Consider the following 27,348-nt stretch of genomic DNA (forward strand, 5'->3'; position numbering starts at 1 on the left):
TTTTTAATACTAAGCAACTGTCGATGATTTCTGGTGCAGAAGAGAAAAAGTAAACTGTTTATCGGTAATGTTATTTAAACATTTCATTTTTATTACGCAATTGTCTGCGTATCTTCAAAGTGAAATTCAATTAAAGCATGTGCATAACGTTTTTGCGGTTTCGGCATTGATTTAAATATTTTGAAACATTGATTTATAGAATTAACAGAAACCAGAACCCATCAAAATACATGAAAATTTACCCCCTCCCCCAAAAAACCCGGACATGCGGCATTTAAGAATTTTCCAAAATCATGTATAATTTTGCTTTTTTTTAATGTACAATATCTATAAGACAAATACATGTACATTTAAAAACCTCTAATAACTGAGATACATAGATTTCATTCAAAGAAATAACTTGCGAAGTTTATGTTATAAGAAATTTGTAAGAGTGAAATAATGTGTAAAAGCAACCTTGATCTTTCAAAAAGCCGAACTTCATACAGTGTACTTTAAAACACGAACCTCGATTGTCCTTTTTACAAATCTGATAGGATGTTAGGCAACTCGATAATCCCAGCTATCCGGCTAATGCAGCTATTAGGTTATAGAATTTGTGTTTAGGTCTATAAGATCACAACTAATACATACATATGCCACAAAATCTAATTATTATCATAAATTCTTAATACTACATTTTGTGCTACCACATTCTCAGCAGATTTCATTGAATTATTGATATCAATTTTGGAAAGTTCGATTGTGTGCCTCCGCGCAAGGGACGCCAAAGATTTCTTGAGCTTGCTGCCTTTTGCACATTCGTTTGAATTCCGTGAGAAGTAATCAACATTCATTGGTTATACATATCATATCCATATTTGTCACAGAAACTGCTTCACTGATTTATCGCATATTTAAAAGATTTTAAAAGAACTTTTAAAAAAACTTCTACTTTACGACAATAAAATGGGTAATAATTATTGGGGGCGAGTCCCAGAAGACACAAGGAACAAACACCACAAAAAGTAATATCTAGTGATAGGTTGAACATCTAAACGATTGCTATATTTCCATTCTATGAAAAATACATTTTCTGGAAATTTTATTTAGTCACTCATATAATAGACTGGAAATTAAATAATGCATGGAATAGATCACAGCATAGGTATTGTGAAAATATCTGTGGATCCTTTGTTCATGCGAAAACTTTCGTTGTTTTGTGAATTGTCAGGCAAAGTGACTAATCGACCGACTTTCTATTCCCTCTCCTCGCATGCTTAATTAGAATAAAATATATACTATAGTAACATAAAAGAATTCAAAGTTAGGAAAAAGCGATTCTGCACGAATATATATACTCTTATAGATTAGGAAAACGCGTGATGCGTGGGTACAAAAGGGTACAGAAGGTATTATGTTTGTATGCACTAAGCATTTGATCGATACTGAAAGTACTCTAGATTTAATGCCAAAATTCAATATACATAAATCATAATAAGGCAACGAATATATAATGTATATTTAAAACAAAATGTGTATTGCCTGGAAAGCGAACTTTCCAAAAAATACACTCCAGCCTATTGCATTTATTAATGGCTGTAGTTCTTTGTATTAACAATTCCCATCGCTGTGCACTTTGATAATTTGTTATTGGTGAATTCAAAGTTAGAACTTGACAATATACTCTCATTTTGCATTTACAAGTTCCAAACTAGTAAAGGAAACTCGTCTTTGTAAATCTCTTAATATTAAGAAGAGTACGGCGAAATGACGAAAATGAAATATCGTGCACATACGGTGAGGAGTTGGAGTATAATAATTGATAAATGGAATGGCTAGGATACTATATGGATGCCATATGAATCAATGAATGTTAGACGGTAAACTGGATAGACAAGAACGTAAATTTGAACATACATTACAAGGATATAAAAAAAGGATACTAATCTCTGTTCTTGATCAAATTAAGAAGATGCAGGTTGTTATGGTATATATGTAAAACGTGTACTCTAATGCTTGAAACCATTTATTTACTCCTCCTAGGAACCAGATCCCACCTGGAATATATCCAGGGGTCCGTGTTATTTTGTACTCCTTACAGGAGTTATGAAATTGATCACTGTTCGTTATCTTCGCCTTTTCTTTTATTCAACAGTCTAGATTTTATCCAAATATTTTAAATACATCTACAAACCATTTTCTTTAGAATAATAGAAATCTTTAGAACTGAATCACAAAATCTTTAAAGACGAGTCAAGATGTCGATTCATTTAATTGATAATAATTTTGTATCACTTGGATAATGAAGGGATTTTTGGTTTGTGAAACAGGATATGGAGGTCGTAAACACTACAGAAAATGCACAACTCTCGTTAACAAATCAAAGAAAGACATTTTATTAAACGTATTTATATTTTTCTTCTTTTTTTTTAAAGAGTATAAATACTTTCAAGTACGTAAAACATTGACCTGTCAGTTTTTAAACGTAACAGCTGAAAATGATCTGACGTTTACTTTTTCTCAGTTTGGTCATGATTTCCATATTTGAACGACAGTAAAGAGAAATGGTCAAAGAAAGACAGATACTCTGAATTCATGAAATAAACCCTCGTATAAAATAGGTAAGCGTTATTCATTATTCTCAATTGAAATAAAATGTAAAAAAAATAAATTAATAAATAAATAAAATAAATAGATAAACATAGTTTCCAGCTATTTCAACAATGCTGCGAGGTAGACTGTGGAGTTTGTGGAATGTATGTAGACGGCACTAAAAACCATATCTAACTAGATTGAAACAAAATGTGTCTTCATAGTTGCATATGACAAGCAATGGATTTCAATAGAAATTAAGCAGAATACACAGTGAATGTGATATTTGTATAACACGTATGCAATTTTACTGTTATCCAATCGTGTATGCTGCTTGGTCATTCATTTTAGCTGCAGAACTGTAGCTCTCTGAAAAAATATTTTGACATAACAGAGAGCTACAGAGCCACCCCTTATAAAAACCTTCGATTTACGGCGCACAAAAAGCTACGCACGGTTGAGACCTTATATCGTTGTATTCTTGAGTTACTGTCTCATAAATTTAATATCAAAAAATTCTTAACATATTTTCCTACTATACTTGTGTCTAAACATACCTTCAAATATTCATTAAAGCCCCACACGACCTGAAAACTCCCAGCTTCAAATGATTTCGTTTGTTGACGTAGCCATGTTAGGTAGCCGGTCAATTCGAATCCTGTTGTTGTTAGTATATATTCATAAAATTCGTCATATGTTATGTATTTGCTCTTCATTTATTATCAATACGAATAATTTATAGAAATTAAAAAAATAAAGTTATTCTAAAGGTAAAATAAGCTCTTGATTCATGAAAATGCTACTAAAGTCCTTAACACTCGTGTGGCAGGGATGGAGACCGCACCAGACTAATGAAAGCCGCATTACCATGAGTTTAGCTATTTGAATAATTATTATTTAAAGGCACTGGGATGATATATTATTTAAAATATTTAGCTAAAATATTTGTGGGGATATTAGTTCACATCTAGACGTTATTGTGCAAGTATGGAAATTAACGAGGATTCGAATTGACCGGCTACCTAACATGGCTACGTCAACAAACGAAATCATTTGAAGCTGGGAGTTTTCAGGTCGTGTGGGGCTTTAATGAATATTTGAAGGTATGTTTAGACACAAGTATAGTAGGAAAATATGTTAAGAATTTTTTGATATTAAATTTATGAGACAGTAACTCAAGAATACAACGATATAAGGTCTCAACCGTGCGTAGCTTTTTGTGCGCCGTAAATCGAAGGTTTTTATAAGGGGTGGCTCTGTAGCTCTATGTTATGTCAAAATATTTTTTCAGAGAGCTACAGTTCTGCAGCTACATTCATTTATGATCGAATTTCGTTTCCAATCCTTTTGATTTTATATCAATATGTTCCAACAAGACTCTTTTTTTAATTGATGGAGGTATCAGCTGAAAAATATACTTATCCAGATAAAATCGTTATGAACGATATTTTTATGTGAATTTAGAAATTCCAAAACGATTCGTGCATATTTGTATATCCGAAAGGTTTCGGGTTCCATTTTCTCGATCACTGACGTCACCTAGGACACTTAACATGGTTAGAGACTGTACCCGATATTAGGAAAGTCACGGGTCTTTCGGACATGATCTTTTAAAAAATAGTAGGTCTACATCGCCAGGATGAGATGAGGAACCTTCACTGCTACCGCATAGGTAAAAATTTGTGGCACTTCATCTAAAGTTGCTGACCTTTCTAAAAGAAGCTAAATTTTCGAATGGGAAGTAAAACAACAAACAAATCCCTAAACGACGTTACACTTAGTGTGACGTCATAGTACACGAGCATGCATGTTGTATAGTTGGTGCAAATATAAAGGAAAACAACTAATTAAAATTCCTGTATCATCGTCAGTCTAACGAGAATTTTATGATATATCCGTCACGAACGACTCGGTTTGGTATAGATCTAGTGTGTATGGGTATGGTTTTAAAACATTACCATAATGTGAAATCTGGCTTCTGTAGAACTTTGTTTCCACAGGAAACTTGTTTTAGAGCGGATTTTTATCCTTTTTTAATGGGATATATATGTAGAACATTCACTTGGTCGACCAATTTGATGTGTGTGTCAGTCCAGAAAGCTCGGTTAACATCGACAACTGTTGTAGGCATTTTCTATTTTGGTCAATCCAATTTGCATGTGGCTTAAATAAAAACGAAACAGACATTGTCAGTTTTCGGAATTTATTTTTCTACTAAATTGTTCTGTATTGTCGTTTGAATAACACCATCATCACATTACATCGAGTTAAAGGGAGAGAAGAAACCCAATCAATATTCTGCTCCCCGCAGTTTGTCGTGATCACTACCAATATCACCTATACATTTATCTTCTGTTGGAACAGATCTCTGCTTTCGATACGAGAAGTGGTAATACTGATGTTTTTCAAATCAAGCAAAAATTGTTTTAAAAAGCGTTTTTCAGGGATTCAGAGAAAACCATTCTGGTTCATTGAGAGTGTGTTTCTATCTATTCTTTCTATTTAGAATAACGTTTGAAGAGGAAATTGTTCCAGTTAATATATAACAAAAGATATCTAGAATTGTGTCTATTTCGTATAGATGTATTATCAGGTCAGGAGATCACGACTTTGTCATTCAACTGCACTATGTTATCATAACATTCACCTCACATATCATAACCTTGCGCTTTACAACTGCACTATGTTATTATAACCGAGCTGTTAATGACAACATTCACCTCACATATAACCTTACGCTTTACAACTGCACTATGTTATTATAACATTCACCTCACATATTATAACCTTGCGCTTTACAACTGCACTATGTTATTATAACCGAGCTGTTAATGACAACATTCACCTCACATATCATAACCTTACGCTTTACAACTGCACTATGTTATTATAACCGAGCTGTTAATGACAACATTCACCTCACATATAACCTTACGCTTTACAACTGCACTATGTTATTATAACCGAGCTGTTAATGACAACATTCACCTCACATATAACCTTACGCTTTACAACTGCACTATGTTATTATAACCGAGCTGTTAATGACAACATTCACCTCACATATAACCTTACGCTTTACAACTGCACTTTGTTATCATAATCGAGCTGTTAATGACAACATTCACCTCACATATTATAACCTTACGCTTTACAACTCTGGTTTTGACGTTCGTAGAGAAAAATCATAATTTCTGTATCTAAGATTAAAACTGCTTGTATACAATACAATATAAAGCTGCTCTACATCGGTCACAAACACATATACATTTGGTCATGTATATCTATCCTATACAAGTTCAACAAATCTGTTAGTATATATATATAGTTAAACAATCCGTTAGTATATAACTAAAACAAATCCGTTAATATATAGCTAAAACAAATCCGTTAGTATATAGCTAAAACAAATCCGTTAGTATATAGCTAAAACAAATCCGTAAGTAGATAGCTAAAACAAATCCGTTAGTATATAGCTAAAACAAATCCGTTAGTATATAGCTAAACTATTTATTCTTGTTTCATGTTGATAATTTATTCATTTTCTCGTCAAGTTAGAAATCAAAGCATTAGCACTGATATAAATGCGTGCAATTATGAGCGTAGCGGACAGTATATAGGGAACTTCTACTGTCTCGCTAGTGTGCTAGCTTTTCTAGTGATGTGGTGGTCTCTCTCTTGATCACACAAGTTAAGCAACGGTGAGCGTGTTCAAACTGCTGAATGTTACAAAATGGTGGCAGCGTAGTGACTCTTGTGTTTGGTGAGCCTGCTTCAGGTAGAATCTCTTCGGAGGTAGAGTCTCTTCGGACCTCTGGGACTTTGTTTCCATAAGCGGACATGGTTTCGTCCGGGGACGACGGTAGTTGTTGTTGCTGAAGAGGCGCCAAACATTCAGAGAGAACTCATGCTAAGGTTCGGGACGAAGCTTCCTTGAGCGGAGGGAAGTGTAGCGAACAGTATATAGGGAACTTATACTGCCTCGCTAGTGAGCTAGCTTTTCTTGATCACACAAGCTAAGCAACGATGATCGTGTTCAGACCGCTGCACGTTCCACCAGTTACGCCCGATTTCAACGTTTATCAATTGCATCGATTAAAGCTTGTGAAATGTTTCAAATTGTAAATAATATCTGCTGGTCCGTAACTGTAAAATGGGGTGGAAATATTATAAGAATCAATTGATACGCAGTTGATAAAATATCGAAATCGGCTACCAAAGCTAACCAAACGACCTTACCGTGGCATCTTAATGTACTCGGAACGTTTCGGTACGGATCCTCTTACTTCATGACAGTTGTCACGCGCATGCGCGCATAATACATATAAATTATTACTACAGTAACTTGATCCGAAGAGTCGGATCACGTCTCGTTGACAGGCGTGGATCATCAGATCACACGAGACGCGAATCGTCGAGTTTGATCTGATGATCCGCGCCTGTCAACGAGACGTGATCCAACTCTTCGGATCAAGTTACTGTAGTAATGATAAATTTATTATATACCCCCTTCTGCATTCTAAATCCACATTTCTAAGATAATAAATGTAATCCAAACTATCAAAAACACAGACATACTATGAAATTATGTTTTGTGTACGCAGTTTCGTTTGTGACGCGTTCAATATTTTCCACAAATAACGTTGCGTTGATGCATTATGATGTCATTGTGACGGCATCAGTTTCAGAGGATACTGATACGGAATCAGAAAACCACAGTGTGGTGATCCGTAAAACCGGATCACACGCTGTCAAATCCACAGTATCAATGAACGATACATTGATGGGTATATAATAAATGTATATACCAATCGGATCACGCGCTCGTCCTTTTCCGTAACCGGTAAGAAGACGATTGATGTATATACATTGCAGCACAATCGTAACTACTCGGCTATTTCCGTAACCGCAAATGAACCTCGTATGTGGATCGACGCCATCAGAGTTGGTTGTTACGTATACATAAACGTAACTTTGACGTCACAGTCGTACGTTACACTATGAAACGTGAACTTTCAAATACATCTAAGATATTATACACATCTAAGGTATTGTACCACTATCAATTTCCACTTACATGTTATGTATTAGAGTGAATAAGACGTTAATGATACCAAAACTGAATCTGTGGTGAAAATATAAATAACATATTATTCAGGGATTCGGTTCTGGCCTTTTAACTCTCATCCACTGGCGCGCTTCCGGCGAAGAAATGCATCGATTTGATGCAATTCTTGCGCCGATCCACGTCCGAGTCTTCTTACCGGTTACGGAAAAAGACGAGCGCGTGATCCGATTGATTGCAGCATTGTGTCCAGTGAGAGAAAACATACGATGGGTCACAGAATTTGACAGATTCTGCAAGAAAAGATTAGTGAGGGAGAGCGAGCCAAAACTCAGGCGCGAACTTAAATTTACCAGAGGGACCGTTAGATAAACAAGATTTAGGCGAAATACAAACGTCCCGTTAGCGAAGATGTTGCTTGACATTTAAGTGCCAAATCTCAAGAGGTGTACATTTTTACTTCAGCAGTTGTAAAACACTAGTCAACAAGACAAAGAAGAGTTACTATTAAAATAAACGACCACCTAATTACCAGAAACATGGAATGATACCATAATTGAAATTATCAGTCTTCAAATGGGCTCCTTAGGGCAATTCAAATATACCTTTAAAAGTCCGACTTAAAATGAAGAAACCGTTGAATTCAGGTTGATCTTCAAAGTGCAATTGAAAGCAAACCAATATTCGTACATCAGTGATATTATACCGAGCGAAGCTCGGACGGGCCGAAGGCCCGTCCGCGAAGCAAGGCTCTAAAGGTAACACGTATGTAAAAGAAAAAAGTCAAAATCAGCAAAAGAAAAAGAGACAATCTCTATATACGTTCAATGAAATTTTCGTGATCCATATGGGCGCCGCCATTTATTTTTTCATTACCTGCTTCAACAGTTATTCGTGTTTTATTTTGAATGCCAATAATAGAAGACTCTGACGTGCAATTCGTAATTTAAACACTCAGTTAGTTTAAAGTGAATAGTATAATTATCAATGTAACAGGTTTTAGCAAATAATTACATATAAAACCGTAATACGACTAAATAGATGAACGAGTTCATGAGTTTCTTTAAATAAGAATATACGATAAAATTACGGTTACATTTTTACCATTTTGAATTTATTGGTTAATTTTATTTAGTTTTATAACGGCCTTTTTCATTGCATACGGAATGTATTATTGTTGTTTATAATTGTTTGCTTTGGCAAAGAGAAAAAAGTCGAGGCTAAATGTGACGTCACAATGCACAGTTTACGTCGCCTTGCGTTTTATTTCCCGCGTTCAATGAATAGGCGGATCCTGTAAAACTGTTGTCCCCATATAAACCCCTTTGATATTGAGATGTTACTGGGTTTTTAGCGCAAGGAAAATTTCATTTAAATATATATTTTTAAATGAATCATAACCTACCATACTTAACGGAATTATGATTACCACTTGGGACACTCCGATGACCATTACATGGTTCGCTCGGTCCAACGGTCACACCGTATACATATTACCGAGCGAAGCTCGGACGGGCTGAAGGCCCGTCCGCGAAGCAAGGCTCTAAAGGTAACACGTATGTAAAAGAAAAAAGTCAAAATCAGCAAAAGAAAAGAGATAATCTCTATATACGTTCAGTGAAATTTTCGTGATCCACATGGGCGCCGCCATTTATTTTTTCATTACCTGCTTCAACAGTTATTCGTGTTTTATTTTGAATGCCAATAATAGAAGTCTCTAACGTGCAATTCGTAATTTAAGCACTCATTTTGTTCAAAGTGAATAGTATAATTATCATTGTAACAGGTTTTAGCAAATAAATACATATAAAACCGTAATACGACTAAATAGATGAACGAGTTCATGAGTTTCTGTGAATAAGAGTATACGATAAAATTACGGTTACTTTTTTACCATTTTAAATTTATTGGTTAAATTTGTTTAGTTTTAACGGCCTTTTTCATTGCATACGGAATGCATTATTGTTGTTTATAATTGTTTGCTTTGAAAAAGAGAAAAAAGTCGAGGCTAAATGTGACGTCAAAATGCACAGTTTACGTCGCCTTGCGTTCTATTTCCCGCGTTCAATGAATAGGCGGATCATGTAAAACTGTTGTCCCCATATAAACTCCTTTAATATTGAGATGTTACTGGGTGTTTAGGGCAAGGAAATTTCATTCAAAATATATATTTTTAAATGAATCACAATCTACCGTACTTAACGGAATTATGATTACCATTCGGGACACAGAGTTACGTACATGCTTCGCTCGGTCCAACGGTCACACCGTATACATATTATCTATCAATAACATACACCAGGAAGCTTTGTATACACTCTTTGTCAAAAGTAAACTTTGCTTTAAAATATGAAAGTCATTTCAGAGGGTCAAATTAGACCCGCACCATAGAAAGTCCTTTTGGAGCACCATTAAAAGTTCACGATCTTAATGATATTATATTCGTAATTCAATACCGACGTGCAGATTGCAAATGTATTACATCTTTCGGTTCAACAGTTCAACATCGAGGGAAAGTTGGAAATCTTTTCCAGTTCAGCATCATCGATAATTTCATTTTCTGATAATGGCTCCAAGAAATGTAGTTATCGAGAGAAGAGGCCAGACAGTGTTTGTTATGACAAACGAGAAATATCAGTGATACTTGGAACGAAAAAGCTTCCAGTATAGATTTAACACAGTGGACAAAGCAGTTTGAAGGTATTTCTGGTTCAGATAAGCGTATTGACGATATTCACTTGATAAAATGATACGAAATTAATTTGTCTGTGTATTTAGAAATTTCCTATAATAGTTCATGTTTATGTTCGCAAAACCTTTTATAGATGTTGGGAAAAAGCAGTAAATGTGTGGGAATTTTAAATTCTCAAAGCAATCGTCAATATGTAATGGTTTACCACAATACATAGACCTATTACAAATAATAACTAAAACACTTGTAACGACTGAATCGGTGGATAATGCGTCCACGTCAATAAAGTATGTCATTTCGTCGATTTAACGTGATGTTATTTGTATAATTCTCACTTTGTCCATAAGTTATTGGCTATGTGTTTTGGTTTAAATACGGGCTTTCCTTCATCATAATTGGTTTTCGTGTGTATCTGGAGGAAACAACTCTGTTAGGAATATCTGAATTTCCTTGTAAAACGCTATCAAAATTGCTTCATTGGACTGAACAATACATGTTTTAGTTCACGTTACAAATTAGAATCGGTCTGCCACGTTTAAATAAATAGCTATTTTCTTACAGAGACAGCTAACAGTTCCTATAGAAACAGCTAACAGTTCCTATAGAAACAGCTAACAGTTCCTATAGAAACATCTAACAGTTCCTATAGAAACAGCTAACAGTTCCTATAGAAATAGCTAACAGTTCCTATAGAAACAGCTAACAGTTCCTATAGAAACATCTAACAGTTCCTATAGAAACAACTAACAGTTCCTATAGAAACAGCTAACAGTTCCTATAGAAACATCTAACAGTTCCTATAGAAACATCTAACAGTTCCTATAGAAACAGCTAACAGTTCCTATAGAAACATCTAACAGTTCCTATAGAAACAGCTAACAGTTCCTATAGAAACAGCTAACAGTTCCTATAGAAACAGCTAACAGTTCCTATCCAGGTTGGTTTTTTAATAGGTCAGATCACGGTCCTCTGTATCACTACAGATTGAAATTAGCACATTCTATCAAGTTACTTATCGTAAGATTTTCTTTCAGTAATAAATTTTCACTCTAATCTATAACAAGAAATGAGTTGAATAACCCTGGATGCATCTCCACTGTGCTTTGCATCGCTATCAATGATAATAGTAACATCCTACTATGAAGCAATTGATTTATTGATTTGAATTTTACTTTCCAGCACATGTATACATTTTACATCTTTCGAGATGACACCAGTTAACTCTGGCCAGTGCTGTACTGGCCAACATCCACTGTAAAACGCCAGCTGAAATTTATTTTCAGGAATTTTAAAATATTTCTTTTAAAGTACTATATTTCATTTCGGTATTCATGTTTTGCTTTAAATTACATTACTATGAAAAAGGGAAGATACCAAACTCAATCTCATACATCCTATAAAAATGCAAAATCGAGGACAAGGCAGACACAGACACTGGAAAAAGCAGAGATGGGATCGGGTGCCCGGGAGGAGGCAGAGGTGGGATCGGGTGCCCAGGAGGAGTCAGAGATGGGATTGGGTGCCCAGGAAGTCAGAGATGGGATCGGGTGCCCGGGAGGAGTCAGAGGTGGGATCAGGTGCCCAGGAGGAGTCAGAGGTGGGATCGGGTGTCCAGGAGGAGAAGGATTCTCTGTTGACCATCTTAATCAGGGAGTAATCTGTTGTCAAAACATGTAAAGAACGACCTAACAAGTGGTATGAAACACGTCAGCAAGCATTTAGCCTATAGAGAAGTTGTAGTTGCATATAAGATCATCAAAACGACCATAGAATTTGCAAAATATCAACTTTAAACGAGGTTTTTAAAACTCCTGTAACATCAACTTATTTGTCAGCAGCTTGCCTCGGTCCTACTCGAAGCATGCTCTTGTGTATCGAATCAGTTGGAAAACATAAACACCATTATGCAGGTGATAATGGAATATCGCTACATAAATATGGGAAGTTGATGGTGGATAAGCTGATATCATCCCGTTTGTCATATGAAGATGTTATTTTGCAGTTAACGTCTGTTTTAAGTAAATCATTAGCTTTGATTATCTATTTTACAGGGAATGGTTACATATTCTTTTAGAAACTATACCATTGTATATATTCAGTGTTGTATCATAATGACGTTATTAACATACCTTCTTTAAGCTGAACGACTGGTCATATTGTAAAACTTAGCCCGTGTGGGTTTTCTTCTTTCTGAAAAGATGAAAATAATATACACATACACAATTTACAGATGCTTTGGAGAAAGTAAAGCTTCTTAGAAATAGCCAACTAAATTGTTCACGTTGTTATCTCATTGTATGTGGTGAAAACAACGGAAGTGAAATACATATTAGGAAACAAAACGAGCGTTCAAAAGATTCAGATTTCAAAAACTCCTGATCTCAAAGCAATCACCTACATTTATCAGTATATTTTTATATACTTGAAAGAGTACTTACCGATCCACAAACTAGTATCAAAGCAACTAAAAGCTACATGTTACGTCCTGCTACCCTACAACCTACACGGATACTGTATGTTCCGATTCTATACGTGATATCAGCATTCTGGAGCGCAGTTAAGTGTTTGATCTGTTTAAGATACATATGAATACAGATAATGACTCCATTCTGAAAGTTAAAGATACTGTTGACTTATCTCCTCAGAGGACTAAATGAAAAGGGAGATATTCAATACCCAATGTGGTTTTTATTTCTATCGGCGTCCTGTATTGATACACAGCAACAGACAGATACTAGAACAGAAGTTTGGATGAAAGAAAGGGCGTTAAAGGACATGAAAGGTGTTGTGTTCCGTCAACATCTGCAGCTGTCTGCTCGGATGGGTACTGAATAAATTGGAATATTGAGAAGGTTATTTTAAGCACCCCTAAACTGTGACTATTGACGTAGTTTCCCCAGGATAAAGAAAATACTATTACTGTTTGTTCTATATACAACACGCAAACGCTAAAGCTAAAGCGTTAATTGAACAGTATTTCTTATGTATAAATCCATAATAGATTAGGCAACAGGCTGAGTCTGTGTCGGGCCTCTCTATATAATACTGTGTCTTTGCTGGGATTCTTTAAGTTACACTACAAGGTTACAACCACTGAAATCTTTATCAAAATTTTAAGACGATATGTATGGTAAGGATGGGTTATGATGTTACGGCGGCATACCCACAATTTATGAATCTAATGAATTCAACAAAATATATCTTTAAAACAAATGGATTTTCTATTTGCTTCTCAAATACGGTTATGTAATATTCTGGGTCATTGTGTTGACGAAATAAAAGTACATTGATTAAAATTTATTAAATGTGTCAGTTCGTAAAACAAAATTGTCGTATATTGTACATACAGAGATAATTCAGTTCACCCAAACAGGGACATTCTACAGGGTTTAGGGGTTAATCCTAACAAATTAATAGAATTATCTGCCTGATAAATATGATTCATCTGAACAAACTATGTAAAAGATAGCAAGTGTAAGAATTTGACCAATTTACCTGAAAGGGGAAAATGCCAGTGAAATTCACTGATTTATGTACAACAGGTGACAGGCTTAACAATGCATTTATTCTAAATCAAATACATTCCGAGTTTAAAATATACGTTATAAGCACGAAAGAGCTAGTTTTTCAACACACATCCTATGAATCCCACTTAGAGTGTTCCCAACGCCAGAAGAAAAGAAAAACTGATGACGACAATTTAATCACTGCATATCCAATTTATCTTCGCTTTCCAGTATACATCATTCAATAAAATTACTCGTAAAACTTCATAACCACCGGAATAACTAGTCGTTTAGGATGATTGCAATTGATTAAACCAATGTTTTGACTGTACTTGTAGCCGATATACAATATAGGTTTCCTCCTTTCAACAAGGTATTAGAATTACGATAAATTGGTTATGTGGGTTTATTGGTCTTCAATAATAAAGGTTTCTGACCATTATCGAGAAAATGATAGCGTTCTGACCCCTTACAGGTGTTGAAAGAATGACTGAAACTTAGAATACAGAGTATTTTTGAATTTTGTTTGGGTCTGCTGTCAGCTGCAGTGCACGATGATTTGAGGAAAAAATGATTCGGCGAATGGCCCTTGTGTAACTGGGCTTATCATAATTCTTAAAATTTGACATCTGATAAATAATGCAATTTCAAACCACGTGTTTTATAATTGGATTTGCTGAAAAAGTGAGATGGTCTAAAATTTAGCTTTAATGTTTTTTTTCCCTGGAACATCTCCTGGCTGTTGTGAATGGTAGTCATTAAAGAGAAAGCCTCATCATGAGTGATTTGCAGCAGCCGAGGAGGAAATAATTTGATATTTTGAGCTGGATTTAGTTTTATAATCGATTTGTCAAATGTCAAAACTTACGACGTAGTGGAATGAATTGATGGGATTGTGGCGCATGAACAAAATTTTGGAATTCTTTGAGCTTTTGCCGCCTATTTGATGGCTGCATCCATGCAATGAATAACAAAATTACTTGGCGAATCATTGTGGAGTGTATTGGATACGCGTTATATTTGGAAATGAAGGCCAAATTCGACAAATTAGATGTTGTCATCGATAGGGTAAAACACAATCCAATTCTGACAGCGATGAATCCGTTGCGGATCTTCACTCAAAAAGTGTACTGTGGTGTCTTAAGTTGTCTAATCCTAGTCTTTAGACTTATTACTATCAAGTAAAACTGTCCGTGAAAAATTGCCAAAACTTAAACGAGAAGCACAAATGAACATTTGGAAGGGATGGGCTGAAGCACCGAGAGGATGAAACGGACTCCTTATATTTCTTTGTATAATAGAACTACGCAGACATTTTAGCACGCTATTTTGTACTCATAGTACCAATACACGGAATCCAATTCCATTATCGCTGTCTTTAATCTCTCAATCAAGCCAGATTTGTTGTGCCTGTACATTCAAAAGCCACATAGACAATTGGCTTAACCAAATACGAGACCTGTCGATTGCTTTTAACCTAGATTGACTTTTAGGACCATCAGAATTGAGCTGGGAAAAGGCAATTGTCATTTACTATGATGAATGCGTTATCATATTTCTTGAACTTACAATTCATCTTGTTTTGATGGTTTAATTAGGAACTTATCACTTGGTTTTGTCTTCCAGGGAAAATGTTTTTAGTCTGTGTACCAAAATTCACTGATGGCCACATATCGCAGGAATTGTGTTTTGACGATAATTTCAAAAGAAACCTATTCATTGTGTAGTCTGCGGTTTGTACAATATGTATATGTCCATTATATGATCATCTTTCACAGAGAAATTGTGCTGATGAACAGGATTTTGTTTGTATCTTTAAAAAGTCAATGAGAGCAGACAAAAATCCATAGATATAGGTTGTATAGGTCCCTTTCTTCTGTATGTCAGTTCTCCGCAGTGGCCGGGTTCACTTTTCTTCTGTGTATCAGTTCTCCGCAGTGGCCGGGTTCACTTTTCTTCTATATGTCAGTTCTCCTCAGTGGCCGGGTTCACTTTTCTTCTGTATGTCAGTTCTCCGCAGTGGCCGGGTTCACTTTTCTTCTATATGTCAGTTCTCCTCAGTGGCCGGGTTCACTTTTCTTCTGTATGTCAGTTCTCCGCAGTGGCCGGGTTCACTTTTCTTCTATATGTCAGTTCTCCTCAGTGGCCGGGTTCACTTTTCTTCTGTGTGTCAGTTCTCCGCAGTGGCTGGGTTCACTTTTCTTCTGTGTGTCAGTTCTCTGCAGTGGCCGGGTTCACTTTTCTTCTGTGTGTCAGTTCTCCGCAGTGGCCGGGTTCACTTTTCTTCTGTATGTCAGTTCTTCGCAGTGGCCGGGTTCACTTTTTTTCTGTATGTCAATTAGCAGTGACCGGGTTCAGATGTACGAGCAGTGCTCGGCACTAGTTCGTGTTGTTTAGGTATTTTGTAGATCTAAAGCAGCAATACTTGACCTTTCTGTTTTCCTGAAGAAATATACATTATTGAACAATTTGCTGAATTCCAAAGACCAATTGTTTCCCCAAAATTCACGCCCTCTATACCGTACGAATTTGAAGTGAATTTGAGGTCTTTTACAGTGAAAAATAATCTAGGCGCAAAACAGAAGAAAATAAATGAAAACAAAGATGAAGTGCAAGAAATTTTGACCTGTGCTTGGCGCTCAGAACCATTTAAGAAACCGTGGTGTAGATTTGAAAGCCAAAGTCTTCACTGAGGTGCATAGCGCCGAAAAGGAGTAGAAGCGGGAATGAGCACCCACCTCCAGCTGAGGGAAAGCACCTAAGATCCATTATAAAATTGCTACTTTACACAGATTAGGTATCCTTGTTTTAATGTGAAATGTTCGAGTAGCCCAAAAACTATAAAGAATACAAAATTGAGAACAGAACAATCAAGGATTCTTGGAAACACCAGAGGTGAGATCAAGTACTTAGGAAGAGAAAGCTTGATCAGGTAAATGGAGTAATCCGTATTATAGTCAAAATCAGTATATTAAGAACGACATAACAAATGGTATAAAACATGTCAGACAGCATTCGATCTAATGACAGATGGTATTTGCAAATTTGATAATTAAAACGACCATAGAATTTGCGAAATGTTGACATTTATCGTAACTGTTAAAACCCGTTACATCAACTTATTTGTCAGCAGTTTGTCTCGATTTAAAAAATAATCATAGTCAGAGTATGCTCTCGCGTATCGATATTGCGGCATTGTTCTCTTTTCTTTATGATTTATTTGGATTCTTTAATCTTAAAATATGATTATTCATGGATTAACTTAAACTCCAAAAAAAAAAAAGTACAGAATTTAAATACACGTAAAATCTATATACAGACAGAACCGGTCATCTACAAATTTTTGAATATTTAAATGCCGTATTTTATATCAGAACATTCATTGATTATTTCAACATCCTCATTCCCGAAAAAAAAGGAGAATTTCATTTAATGGAAATGAAAATTGTTACATAATTTTAGCATAAATACTGAATGGAACGTTTGCAAAATGTTTTACAAACTTGGTTGGGAATGAAACATCATAAGGTACTGTATCCATTTTGTCATCAGTTATTGAAATTGTTACACGAATATTAATTCTGGTATTAATGGACGGTACGCCATGAGAAATAAATTCAATTTTGAAAATACACGAGGGTATAACACACAGTTCACAATCTACTTTCATTTTTGTCGATCAGAACTCCCTGCTGTTAATTAAAATTACATAGACGTACTATATTTATGGAGTGGTTCTGCATTTATATGCGGCGCGTTTATGAGAAAATGCCTGCCATTACAGTTTGTTAAGATATCAATGACAAAAATACTGGGCATGTAAATATTTAATAATGAAGATCTTTAATCGTATTAAAACTTAACGTGTGTCGTCGAGCGACTTCTCTTTAAGAGCGAAAAAATTTCCAATGGGACGCAAAGTAATATTCAATTATTCATAGATCATCCTGTTGCAAGCATAATCTTTTCTTTATTTACCTATTGATTTTTATCATATCCGTTTTCAATTGCTAATATATGGGAGAGATTTTATATCAAACAAGAAATATGAAGAAGCGTATAATTCTCTTGTAGCAATGCTGAAAAGGATCAACTTTAATTAAATGTAGAATGTTTGTAATGGTAGTGGAAAATATGGATAATCTATTAGTCTAGGACATCCACAGTACTAAGTTTGGTCTCTTAAGGAACTAAATTACCAGTCATTGAATCATGACCTTTGAACTTGTGACTTGAAAACAACCGAGGGTCATCTATTCTTTAGGGGGTACCGTTGATGTCTGTCAAGCAAATTGTTCGTACGATATTGAGCGGACAATATCTTTTATGTCCAGAGTAGTTTGAGCCTTGACCTTAAAATCCATAGGGGTCATTTACTTTTAGGATGTACCAAGTTTAATGTCTGCTAAGCATACAGTTTTGAAGATATTGAACGAACAACAAGAAAAAAAACCTCCCTTGATATTCCTATTTATTTATTCTAAATACAACAACAATTTTTACAGTAACATATCATAGATTTCAAACTGCGAAGGCATATACCCGGCAACATTGCACCCAGCATGCAAATGTGTAGTGTCTACTGCTATTTTCTCAAGAGATGCCGCGCAGTTTATTACTTCTAGCGATCACTTACGAAAATATTCAAGGCTACATAATCTCACGTGCACATTCAACGAAATGGAAGTCTTCACTTTTATAATTTAGAACATGGTACTTGTCAAGAAACCCTTTCAAAGCACATTTTCTTTAATCATGAAATCGATCGCTTGATTGAAACCATGAATGTCGATATCTGTGCCTGGAGTGAGAGTTTCCTTGAGAAGGAAGATTCACTTCAAAATCAGTCTGCCCCTTAAAAAAACCTTACATACTGAGAAGTTTGATTTGAAGCGATCCTTCTCCTGGAGCAAGTATTCACAACTGCATTGCCCCCCCCCCCCCCCCCCCCCCCCCCCCGGAAGATAGTGATCTGGATACAGAAGTTTGAATATTTAACTGTTTGCAACTTTTCTCAGTGACAGGCGATTTTCATTTTAGTGTATTGTATTATAAGATTCCTTTGGGAAGTCTGACTGTGGTTGAAATCTCATTCTATAACACCGGAATAATACCTCAGTTTTGGCAGACGTTTTCTTATTGCAAGACAGGGGAGGTGGATTTATATTTCCAATAATTTTGCTTTCGATATCCATGATAGCCATTTCCTCATAAATGCGATGCAGTTGTGAACACATGCGTATGAATAAATATACTAGTAGTGCGTTTGAAAGATATAGTACTTCTAACTGAGAATTCCGGAAGCAATGAAAGAAGATTGTAAATATTTAAACAAGATGTGTTTGTGAAAAACTGATGCCCCCGGATTGCAACAATGTTGTGAATAATTTTCAAAAGTAGGTCAGAGGTCAAACCAAGTTCAACAAATATGGTATCAATGGAGAGGACTTCTCACAAGAAATGCACATGCTAAATATGAATGCTGTGTCTTAGGATTTAGCTTATATTAGAATTTTCTAAAAGTAGGTCAATGTGAAGGTCAACAAATCTAGTATTATTGGAACGGTCTTCTCACAAAAATTGCAAAATCAGCTAATTCCAGACAAAACCCTCAACTACATACGTATGCTCACGAAAAAAAAAAACCCCATCGGACACCCCAAATCCTCGAATTTCAAAGTAAAAACATAGAGTACATGATACTATGCGGAGTTGATGGTGACATTTTACAAAAACCACATAAAATCTATGACATTGCATAATTTGTATCCATTGTAATGGTTCTGTCAAATCTAGACGTTCACCAATGCAAAATATAATCCACGAGCAGGTAAAAGACCACACTGCGGGGGAAAAGGCAAGAGGAAACGCAGCTATTGAAGGTTTTGTTATAATAAAACTATGGAGGTTAAACAAAAAGAGTGCTCAGTGTGCTCCGGCAACAACGATTTTTATGGGGCGCCAAATCAACATAAACTCAAATAATTGAAGATATCTTTAATAATTTGAAGATATCACCAATTCTGAATTGATGGGAGCATCAAATCCATTAACGCTCTCATCAATTCAATTTATGAGCGCATTAATTAATTCAATTATTGCTCACAATAATTGAATTAATGCGCGAACCAATTCAATTATTGCTCTCATCAATCGAAATGATGAGCACATTAATTCAATTATTGCTCTCAGTAATTCAGTTTATGATCGCATCAATGTAGTGGAAAAAAATTATTTGGAGCTCGGTATAAATGATTTCCCGATCTATTTAATTCAAAAGAAATATTTTTTAATTATTTACAACAATTTTGTATAGGGAATTAATGCGCGCATCAATTATTTTAAAGAGAGCAACAATTCAATTAAAGAGACCGTGGATACGTGGAAATTGAAGATATCTCTTATTAGATAGTTGTTCTCTCTACAAAAATTCTTGCGCGCAATAATGATATAATTAAAATATCAATTCAAATGAAGAGAGGAATAATTCAATAATTGCGTGTATTAATAAAATTGATGCGCGGATTAATTGAAGTATTGCTCTCTTCAATTGAATTATAGCGAGCATCAATTCAGCAAAAATAATTAATGCTTTCACCAATTAATTAATGCCTGCGATAATTCAGATTTGAAAATACATGTATCATTAATTATTTGTGTAATTGATCACGTGTGTCTTACTCTGGACTTAATTCTTCATCGTACACACAAAATGAAAAAAACTTTTTCTTTAAAAAAAATCTCTCCAAAACTGTAAATTTAATAAAATATTAAAAAGTTTGAATTTGAATTTTCTAATGCCAGCTTTATGGACAATTTCTGAGGAGTTTATAAAAATTGGTATAAAATAATTAAAGATTACAAGTCCTATTATAGTTTGGAATGCTGCAATACTTTTATTCAAATGTTTACAATGTCGAAATCTTCTGAATAAATTATTCTAAAGAAATAGGTATATATTTGATTTGTTTCGATATTTCTTTAAAAAAAAAAAGAGCATTGCTTCATTCTTGCCTCATCAGTCTATATATTCAGCACTTAATGACAATAGATAAACCATCTTTACAGCAAGAACACGAAAATATCAACTATCATGTTGCGTTCCATGTTCTTAGTTACTGTTACTCCTTACCTAACAAAGGTGAGTAAATACTCGGTCTTGATTTCTCCTTGAATATCAATATCATAGACACATTACGAAAAGTGAAGTATGCTTGGTTTGTAAAACCGAACATAGTTATACTTAACGGCGCGAGATGGGTATGTTGTAAATGAACAACATATGAAGTATTTGTAAATAATATGCAAACGAATAGATTAGACTGACAAACTAACATTGAAAAAAAAACCATGGTCGTACCAACACCAAAGGAAGGGTGTTCACAACTATGCAACCGATATAAATGTAAGGGAGTTTTCACACTCTCCTCCATTAACCAAACCTTTCATGTACCTACCTGTAAAATGTAAATCCATGCCACATGACTCTTTAATCAAATGTTTAACTGTTCAAGATGTTCTACAGAAAGGTATATTAACATACTATTTTTTAGTGCCTGTTTGAAGATCTAAAGAAGTGCATCTTTTAAAAGGTCTAAAGAAGATTTTTGCTATACGATTATCACTCGTTTGAAATGCTGTTTTCGGGATCGGGTTTAGAACAAAACATGTCCATCTTGCAATATCGTTAATTAAGTGCTAAAGGGAAAGAGTATATCTATCTTGGTTTGGCTTTGGTTTCGTATTCAGTCCTCCAAAATTTAAAATTCAAGCTGAAAATAATCATATTCATATGATATAAAATAGATGTATTATTAAGAATCCCGAATCATCGGAATCGCATGAATATACTGGTTATGTGAATTAATCCAGAAAAACTCCAGAGATGTACACATAACATTAACAAGCTCAAGTACAAACTACAAGACTTTTGAAGAAAAAAATCGAATCCAAAGATCCAAATCTCTTCAGAATGCATGATGAACAATACAATCACAAATTAATATAACATAATCCCCCAAAAGGCGAACCGTTCTACACTAGTTTAACAAACAAATGGGAATTATAAAGCTTAATCGAAAAATACTACTATTATAATAAACCTGCACAACTCATACTTACTGATTGGCCCCTTGTCATCAATATATACTTTTATTATCATAAGTGTACGCTCGTGATTCTAAATCAGGAAATAAAACAAAAAGAATATCTGATTGTTTCACAAGTAGAGGATTACCGAAAGGTTGTGTACGGTATTTCGTTCTTATAATTTCTGGAAACTCATTTGAAAACCATTTCTAAGCAAACAAATCCAGGAATAGAATCCACATGACAATGAGCGAAGGAGGCTTTATTACCATATTTTCCGCTGCTGCCAGAAAATAAAAGCGGAGCTCTATTAATGTAATAACAACGGGATAATCGCCTTCCGTCTTAAAAAAAAAACCTTAATGAACCTTCGCCACGGTAAAATTGATTAATGTTCTCTATAAAATTAGGAGAAGACGGGCTTTTCTCTAGAAATGTCCACTTTAATAATAAGAGAATATGTGACAATTTATCAATATCCCATAGGGAAAATGAACAAGATATTCTTAATATTAAGATTTTAGAGTGCTTCACAGAAATCAGAATCGGGATGGACTTGGATTACGCAATTAGATCCCAGTAGGGTTATTAATAACAGAATAACACCTTACAGTACGAAACTTTAATCCATTTTTACTACAACTTTAGTACTTTAAAATGTATCCTAGTTCATTCTAAAATCTTGCAAAAATCAAAGTGCTTAGGAAACGGTTTTTCCATTAATCTAATCTTATATACTACATCAATGCAAAAGCATGTTTGTTACATTTGAGAACATTTAAGATCCCTTGTGGTCTTGGCACGAGTCTGCATTGTCTATTTCCATCCATAAAGCGAGTCATTATCGAGTCTTCATCTCTTTACGCTTAGAACTGATTACTTTCTGCAATAGCGAGCTCAGATAACAAACTCAATGCAAGATGATGACCGGGGATCCATCATGGTACAGATTGCCTATCTTATATACTGAAAGGGACTTATGCTCGTATAATATCGCACATGATGTATCCACAGATTTCGTTGTGTAGCACCGGCAGTCTTTAATGGACAAGTACGGTTAACACCGCCTTTGGTCTCTTTTTAAGAATTCCTTCCAGGAATTCCCCCAGAAAAAAATATCCCAGTCCGAGTTATGTCAATCCGGCTTTGAATTAGTTCTATTTAGTAAAAAGCAAAGATGTACAGTATAGAACAGCTGTAGAAAGTGGTATATAAACTGTGCTTTTATCAATTTTCGCTGTTGCATTGTTCCCATGGTTGTGCCAAGTCACAAAATCAAGAGCTCAATGAAATGCAATGTTTCCTTATAAAGGAAGGACATAAAAGCAGCGTATCAACGAAACTGTATTCTACCCACGAAAATTGACGAAACCCCAATATTTCATAACAAACACCAACCTTCAGTTATTAAATAAATGTATGAAGGAATGTTTAAACATTTCATGACTTAACACTAGAATTCCCGATTGTTGTTTTTCCAGTATAATGAATCTACGGTCACCAATCAGCAGAATAATTGCTATGATAAGACATATGGATTGTTTTTTACAGATTGTGTATCGACAACTTTCTCTCCTGGGTACCTGTGTAATCTCTCCTGCGTCTGTTAATGATATTGTAAACTCCCAATTTAACTTTCTGTACATATAAGACTGCAAAACGTCCACACTGTATTTAATGAAGAAATGATATGTGATCGAAATATACCGAAAAATGGTGTCTACTTACCTTGTTCGCAAACCACGTGGATCTATCCACACGTGACACGAAACCGTGCACTGGAGGTTACCATCCACAACGCGAGGAAAAACCTATCAGTCTCCGACTGCATACAGATAAAATGACAATATGCAAATGAGTCCAATTACTGTCATTAAACATCTCGGAGGACATTAATTAATCATGTGTTTAGGAATAAAAGATCGTTGAGGTAAGGGGCAATGTTGATGACGATATGAATACAATGTATCAGATATTTATGTTTTCAAATTTATTGATGAATTTTCATACAAGTTTTATATTTCGTTACAAAATTGATAAGAGAAACAACACCATGTAAAATATCACCGGTGATTAACAATGTAAAACCGCTGACAGTAACATCATAAATAAAAATACTCATCAAAGACAGTAATCAACAATATTACATTTTTAAACATACATACAATAGGTGATCGAGAAATAACGATCATGTGAGATGTATCTGTTCATTTCTCCCGAATCAATTCTTTATTGTCTTCAGTTATACAACTCATTTCGGAATATATAGTACATGTACATTCAGAAATGTATTTAATTTTATAAGGCAATGAGTGAGTGAACAGAAGATGGGAGCAGGAAATTTACATACATGATCATTCTAATCACATAATGAGTCACACATATAATAATCTAATACTACACGGTCTTGAATTATAACGCTCTCTCAGCTTGTACTATAGGAATTTCCCCATGTAATAATTATTTAGTATTGTCTTAACTAATTACTAACTAAACTTAACTAACTAGATGTTTAACTAATTTAAAGACAGCTGCTTTCGTGTACTACAAACCTTTAATATATTTTTTTCTGAAATCAACATAAAACATTTCTAGATAAAATGAAACTCAACTTCTATTTCATTGTTGTGGTTTCTTTGTGGAACCAAAAACCATTATTTGACCAATATAGAATTAGGAAAGTTATTAGTAGAAAGTTTGCTAAATACTCCTATATGAAAAATAAACCCTGGACTCCAACCGTTGTCATAGTCTGGTTCCGGAAGGGTGTTACTTAGGAAAACTTGCATCTACACAGTGGAACTTCATACTAGTTTAATACTTTCGTTGCTTTTAGAAGGTCATGTGATTCATTTGTAAAACGTACACTAAGTATTAATACCTGTTCATAAACCGTTAAAGGAATTTTTCCTAATATAATGTATGTTCTGAGTGACCTTGACCTTTCCAAAACGACCTTGACCAAAAGTATCTGACCCAAGAAATATTTGTGATCAACAGTTTGGCATACCAAAGTTGTGGGTTTTTTCCCAAAGGAAGGGGCATATATGTTTGTTGGGGATATGATAACTACTAAAAATCAACGTAGAAAATAACTACATTCAATTTACATATTTACTTCCATCCGTAGAACTCATAAACATCATATACTCACCCATATCAATTTAACAGAAAACAAAGCAGTCAACCTACACCAAACTATAAATAAAAACCATAGCGTTTAAATGAATTAAATAACTAAGAATTGTTATAAATAAGTTATATTTGAAAAAATAAATACATAAAAACTTGCATTCTCGAAACTTAAAACAATGTTATTACATAATGACTGCCTAATCATAAACTAAGAAAAAAACTTCAAAGTCGACCAATATAACATGACATGTTAAAATTGCATATACAGAAATAAAAAACCCTTTTTGTACATGTCTGAAATCTACAATTGATACCTTTTGACTCTTTTCTACCTGAAGCCTTTTCTTATTTCACGCATATTATGGATAGGCGTAAAAATCAAAACTGAGTAGAAGAGAAAATCACATACAAGAGAAGGCACGAGTGGCCACACGATCACGAAGAAGATCATGGACAGGATGCTTTTACCGTAACTCTGCAGACCGGCTCTACAATATCTGAAGAAGAAAAAACACGTAGTAATATATCAACTTACTTTTAATTAAAGGTGACAACTAAAAAAAATGTTGCAAACATGATGACAAAATATGCAAAGGCATTAATATACACCACAAACATTGAGACTCAATTTTGTAAAACTCTCTCTTTAAGGAATTGTCTTATTATTGTTCTCGACACTGATGTAATTTAGATCATGAGAATAAAGTCCTAGTCATTATCGCGCTCAGCAATTAGCCATACAAATTATTTCTTTTTAGCTACATGCTTATTGTTTCATAATGTGTATATTATTTCAACAAATAATGAAAAGAAACTACAACGAAAAGCAACTTATTGGGTAATGAGAAACGGTCAACATGAAATCCAAATCAATTTTGAAGGTTTCTTTTTAAGTATATAATGAAGCTGCTATTTGAAAAATATATAGGGCATTATTGCATCATTAATTATTTACCTGTACCTGCAACTGATGAAATGTGCAAAAAATCTTAGAAAAGGTAGGTCAACCTGACATAAAATGTGTTTTATATGCACTATTAATGATTGGAATATGCAAATATCTAAGAATAAGTAGGTCATCTTCACAAGAAGAGTTCCTCATATATAAAGTACACGCCCACAGAGATTCCACTAAACTACAAGAACACCGGAAGCAATTTACACCTTCTTGATGAAGTTTGACATTCCCATTCAGAGAAAGCCCACAGAAAAAGTTTGACTAATAAGTATGCCATTGCCTCTTATCTCAACAAGTATCTTTCCACAACAGTTATACGGAGGCAACAAACAGCCACAAGAGAATTGTGTTGTACCAAAGCATCAACAGTTTCAAAGGGCGAAAGTTTATACAAGATATCTCTAGTTTGGGGGTAAATCAGTTCAAATCATTCCCTTCACTGACAGATATACAAGGTGCAAATAGACATCCAGTTAGTTCTAAAGCTTGCAGATGAAATTAGAATTTTGACAGCTATCAGATGCTCATCTTGTGCATGCCCAATATCATCTGTTAAAACAATCTGTTTACGTAGAAAGGCCATGTAAATCTAGCATACAGATGTGTAAACAAAATCAAATTGGGTAAAACATTTCATAATAAAAAAAAGTTTATCATCTTTTGAACTGAACTTATCTCTATTTCAAATAATATCTATTTTTTAGAGCTGACATCCCTTCTCATATAGAGATGTCACCAACTTAAGACAAAGTGCCACAAACTTTCCACCTATGCTAGGCGCTCGGGGTTATTTAGCAGTGAGAGTTCTTTATTGTACCAACGCCTACCCTTACATGGGACTTCCGTATTCTAAAGACCCACAACTTTCACCTCTAAAGCGAAACACTTGGCGAGGGAACAGTTGTGCTACATGATTTAACGACTCGGGTCTGTCGCGACCTGGGGTCTAACCTACCGACTGAGCTACTTCAAACACTGGTATATTACCGTAGCAGTTCATGAACACACACTATAATCAAACACATGTATAACATGTATGTGTAACTTACTCCTTTCGAATCGGGAAGAATTGTTTAAATGCTTTAGCTTCTATGAACGTTAAAGTGGCACAGTTGAAGAGCATTATAATAGATATCCAGAAGTGCGTGTCAAGCCAAGACCAACAGAATTTGGACACCACCCAGTAAGGCAGGACTGCATAAGTGGACAAAAACTCGATCTCCTGTCTTCTACTGGGGTCATCAAACTGGAAAAGAAGAAAATGTCTGCTAAAATATAGATGGTATTGATCTATGGTAAACGTCAGAAAATACCTCTTAAACACTAGTAT

The 27,348-nt window shown here is 34.8% G+C and overlaps 2 protein-coding genes across 4 annotated transcripts in view; both read right to left on the reverse strand.

Annotated features, from left to right (window-relative positions):
• LOC125670234 (neuronal acetylcholine receptor subunit alpha-10-like) overlaps positions 1 to 12,969 on the reverse strand; it is a 35,400-nt gene extending 22,431 nt beyond the window's left edge. For 2 of the 3 annotated variants that reach the window (XM_048905314.2, XM_048905311.2), the window contains exons 1-2: positions 12,770 to 12,969; positions 12,461 to 12,521 (exon numbers count right to left, since the gene is read on the reverse strand). The gene's annotated coding sequence lies outside the window, so the exon portion shown is untranslated. Of the gene's footprint in view, positions 1 to 507; positions 602 to 12,460; positions 12,522 to 12,769 lie in introns of those variants that run through there. The other variant, XM_048905313.1, reaches the window with a different exon arrangement.
• A 10,931-nt stretch (positions 12,970 to 23,900) lies between these two features.
• Positions 23,901 to 27,348, reverse strand: part of LOC125670235 (bifunctional apoptosis regulator-like) — a 40,625-nt gene continuing 37,177 nt past the window's right edge. The window contains exons 8-9 of the mRNA XM_048905315.2: positions 27,068 to 27,264; positions 23,901 to 25,557 (exon numbers count right to left, since the gene is read on the reverse strand). Of these exons, the coding sequence (XP_048761272.1) occupies positions 25,389 to 25,557; positions 27,068 to 27,264 (366 nt within the window). The 3' untranslated portion in view covers positions 23,901 to 25,388. The remainder of the gene's footprint in view (positions 25,558 to 27,067; positions 27,265 to 27,348) is intronic.

Source organism: Ostrea edulis, chromosome 4 (assembly GCF_947568905.1).
Source record: "Ostrea edulis chromosome 4, xbOstEdul1.1, whole genome shotgun sequence".
Taxonomy (NCBI): Eukaryota; Metazoa; Mollusca; class Bivalvia; order Ostreida; family Ostreidae; genus Ostrea; species Ostrea edulis.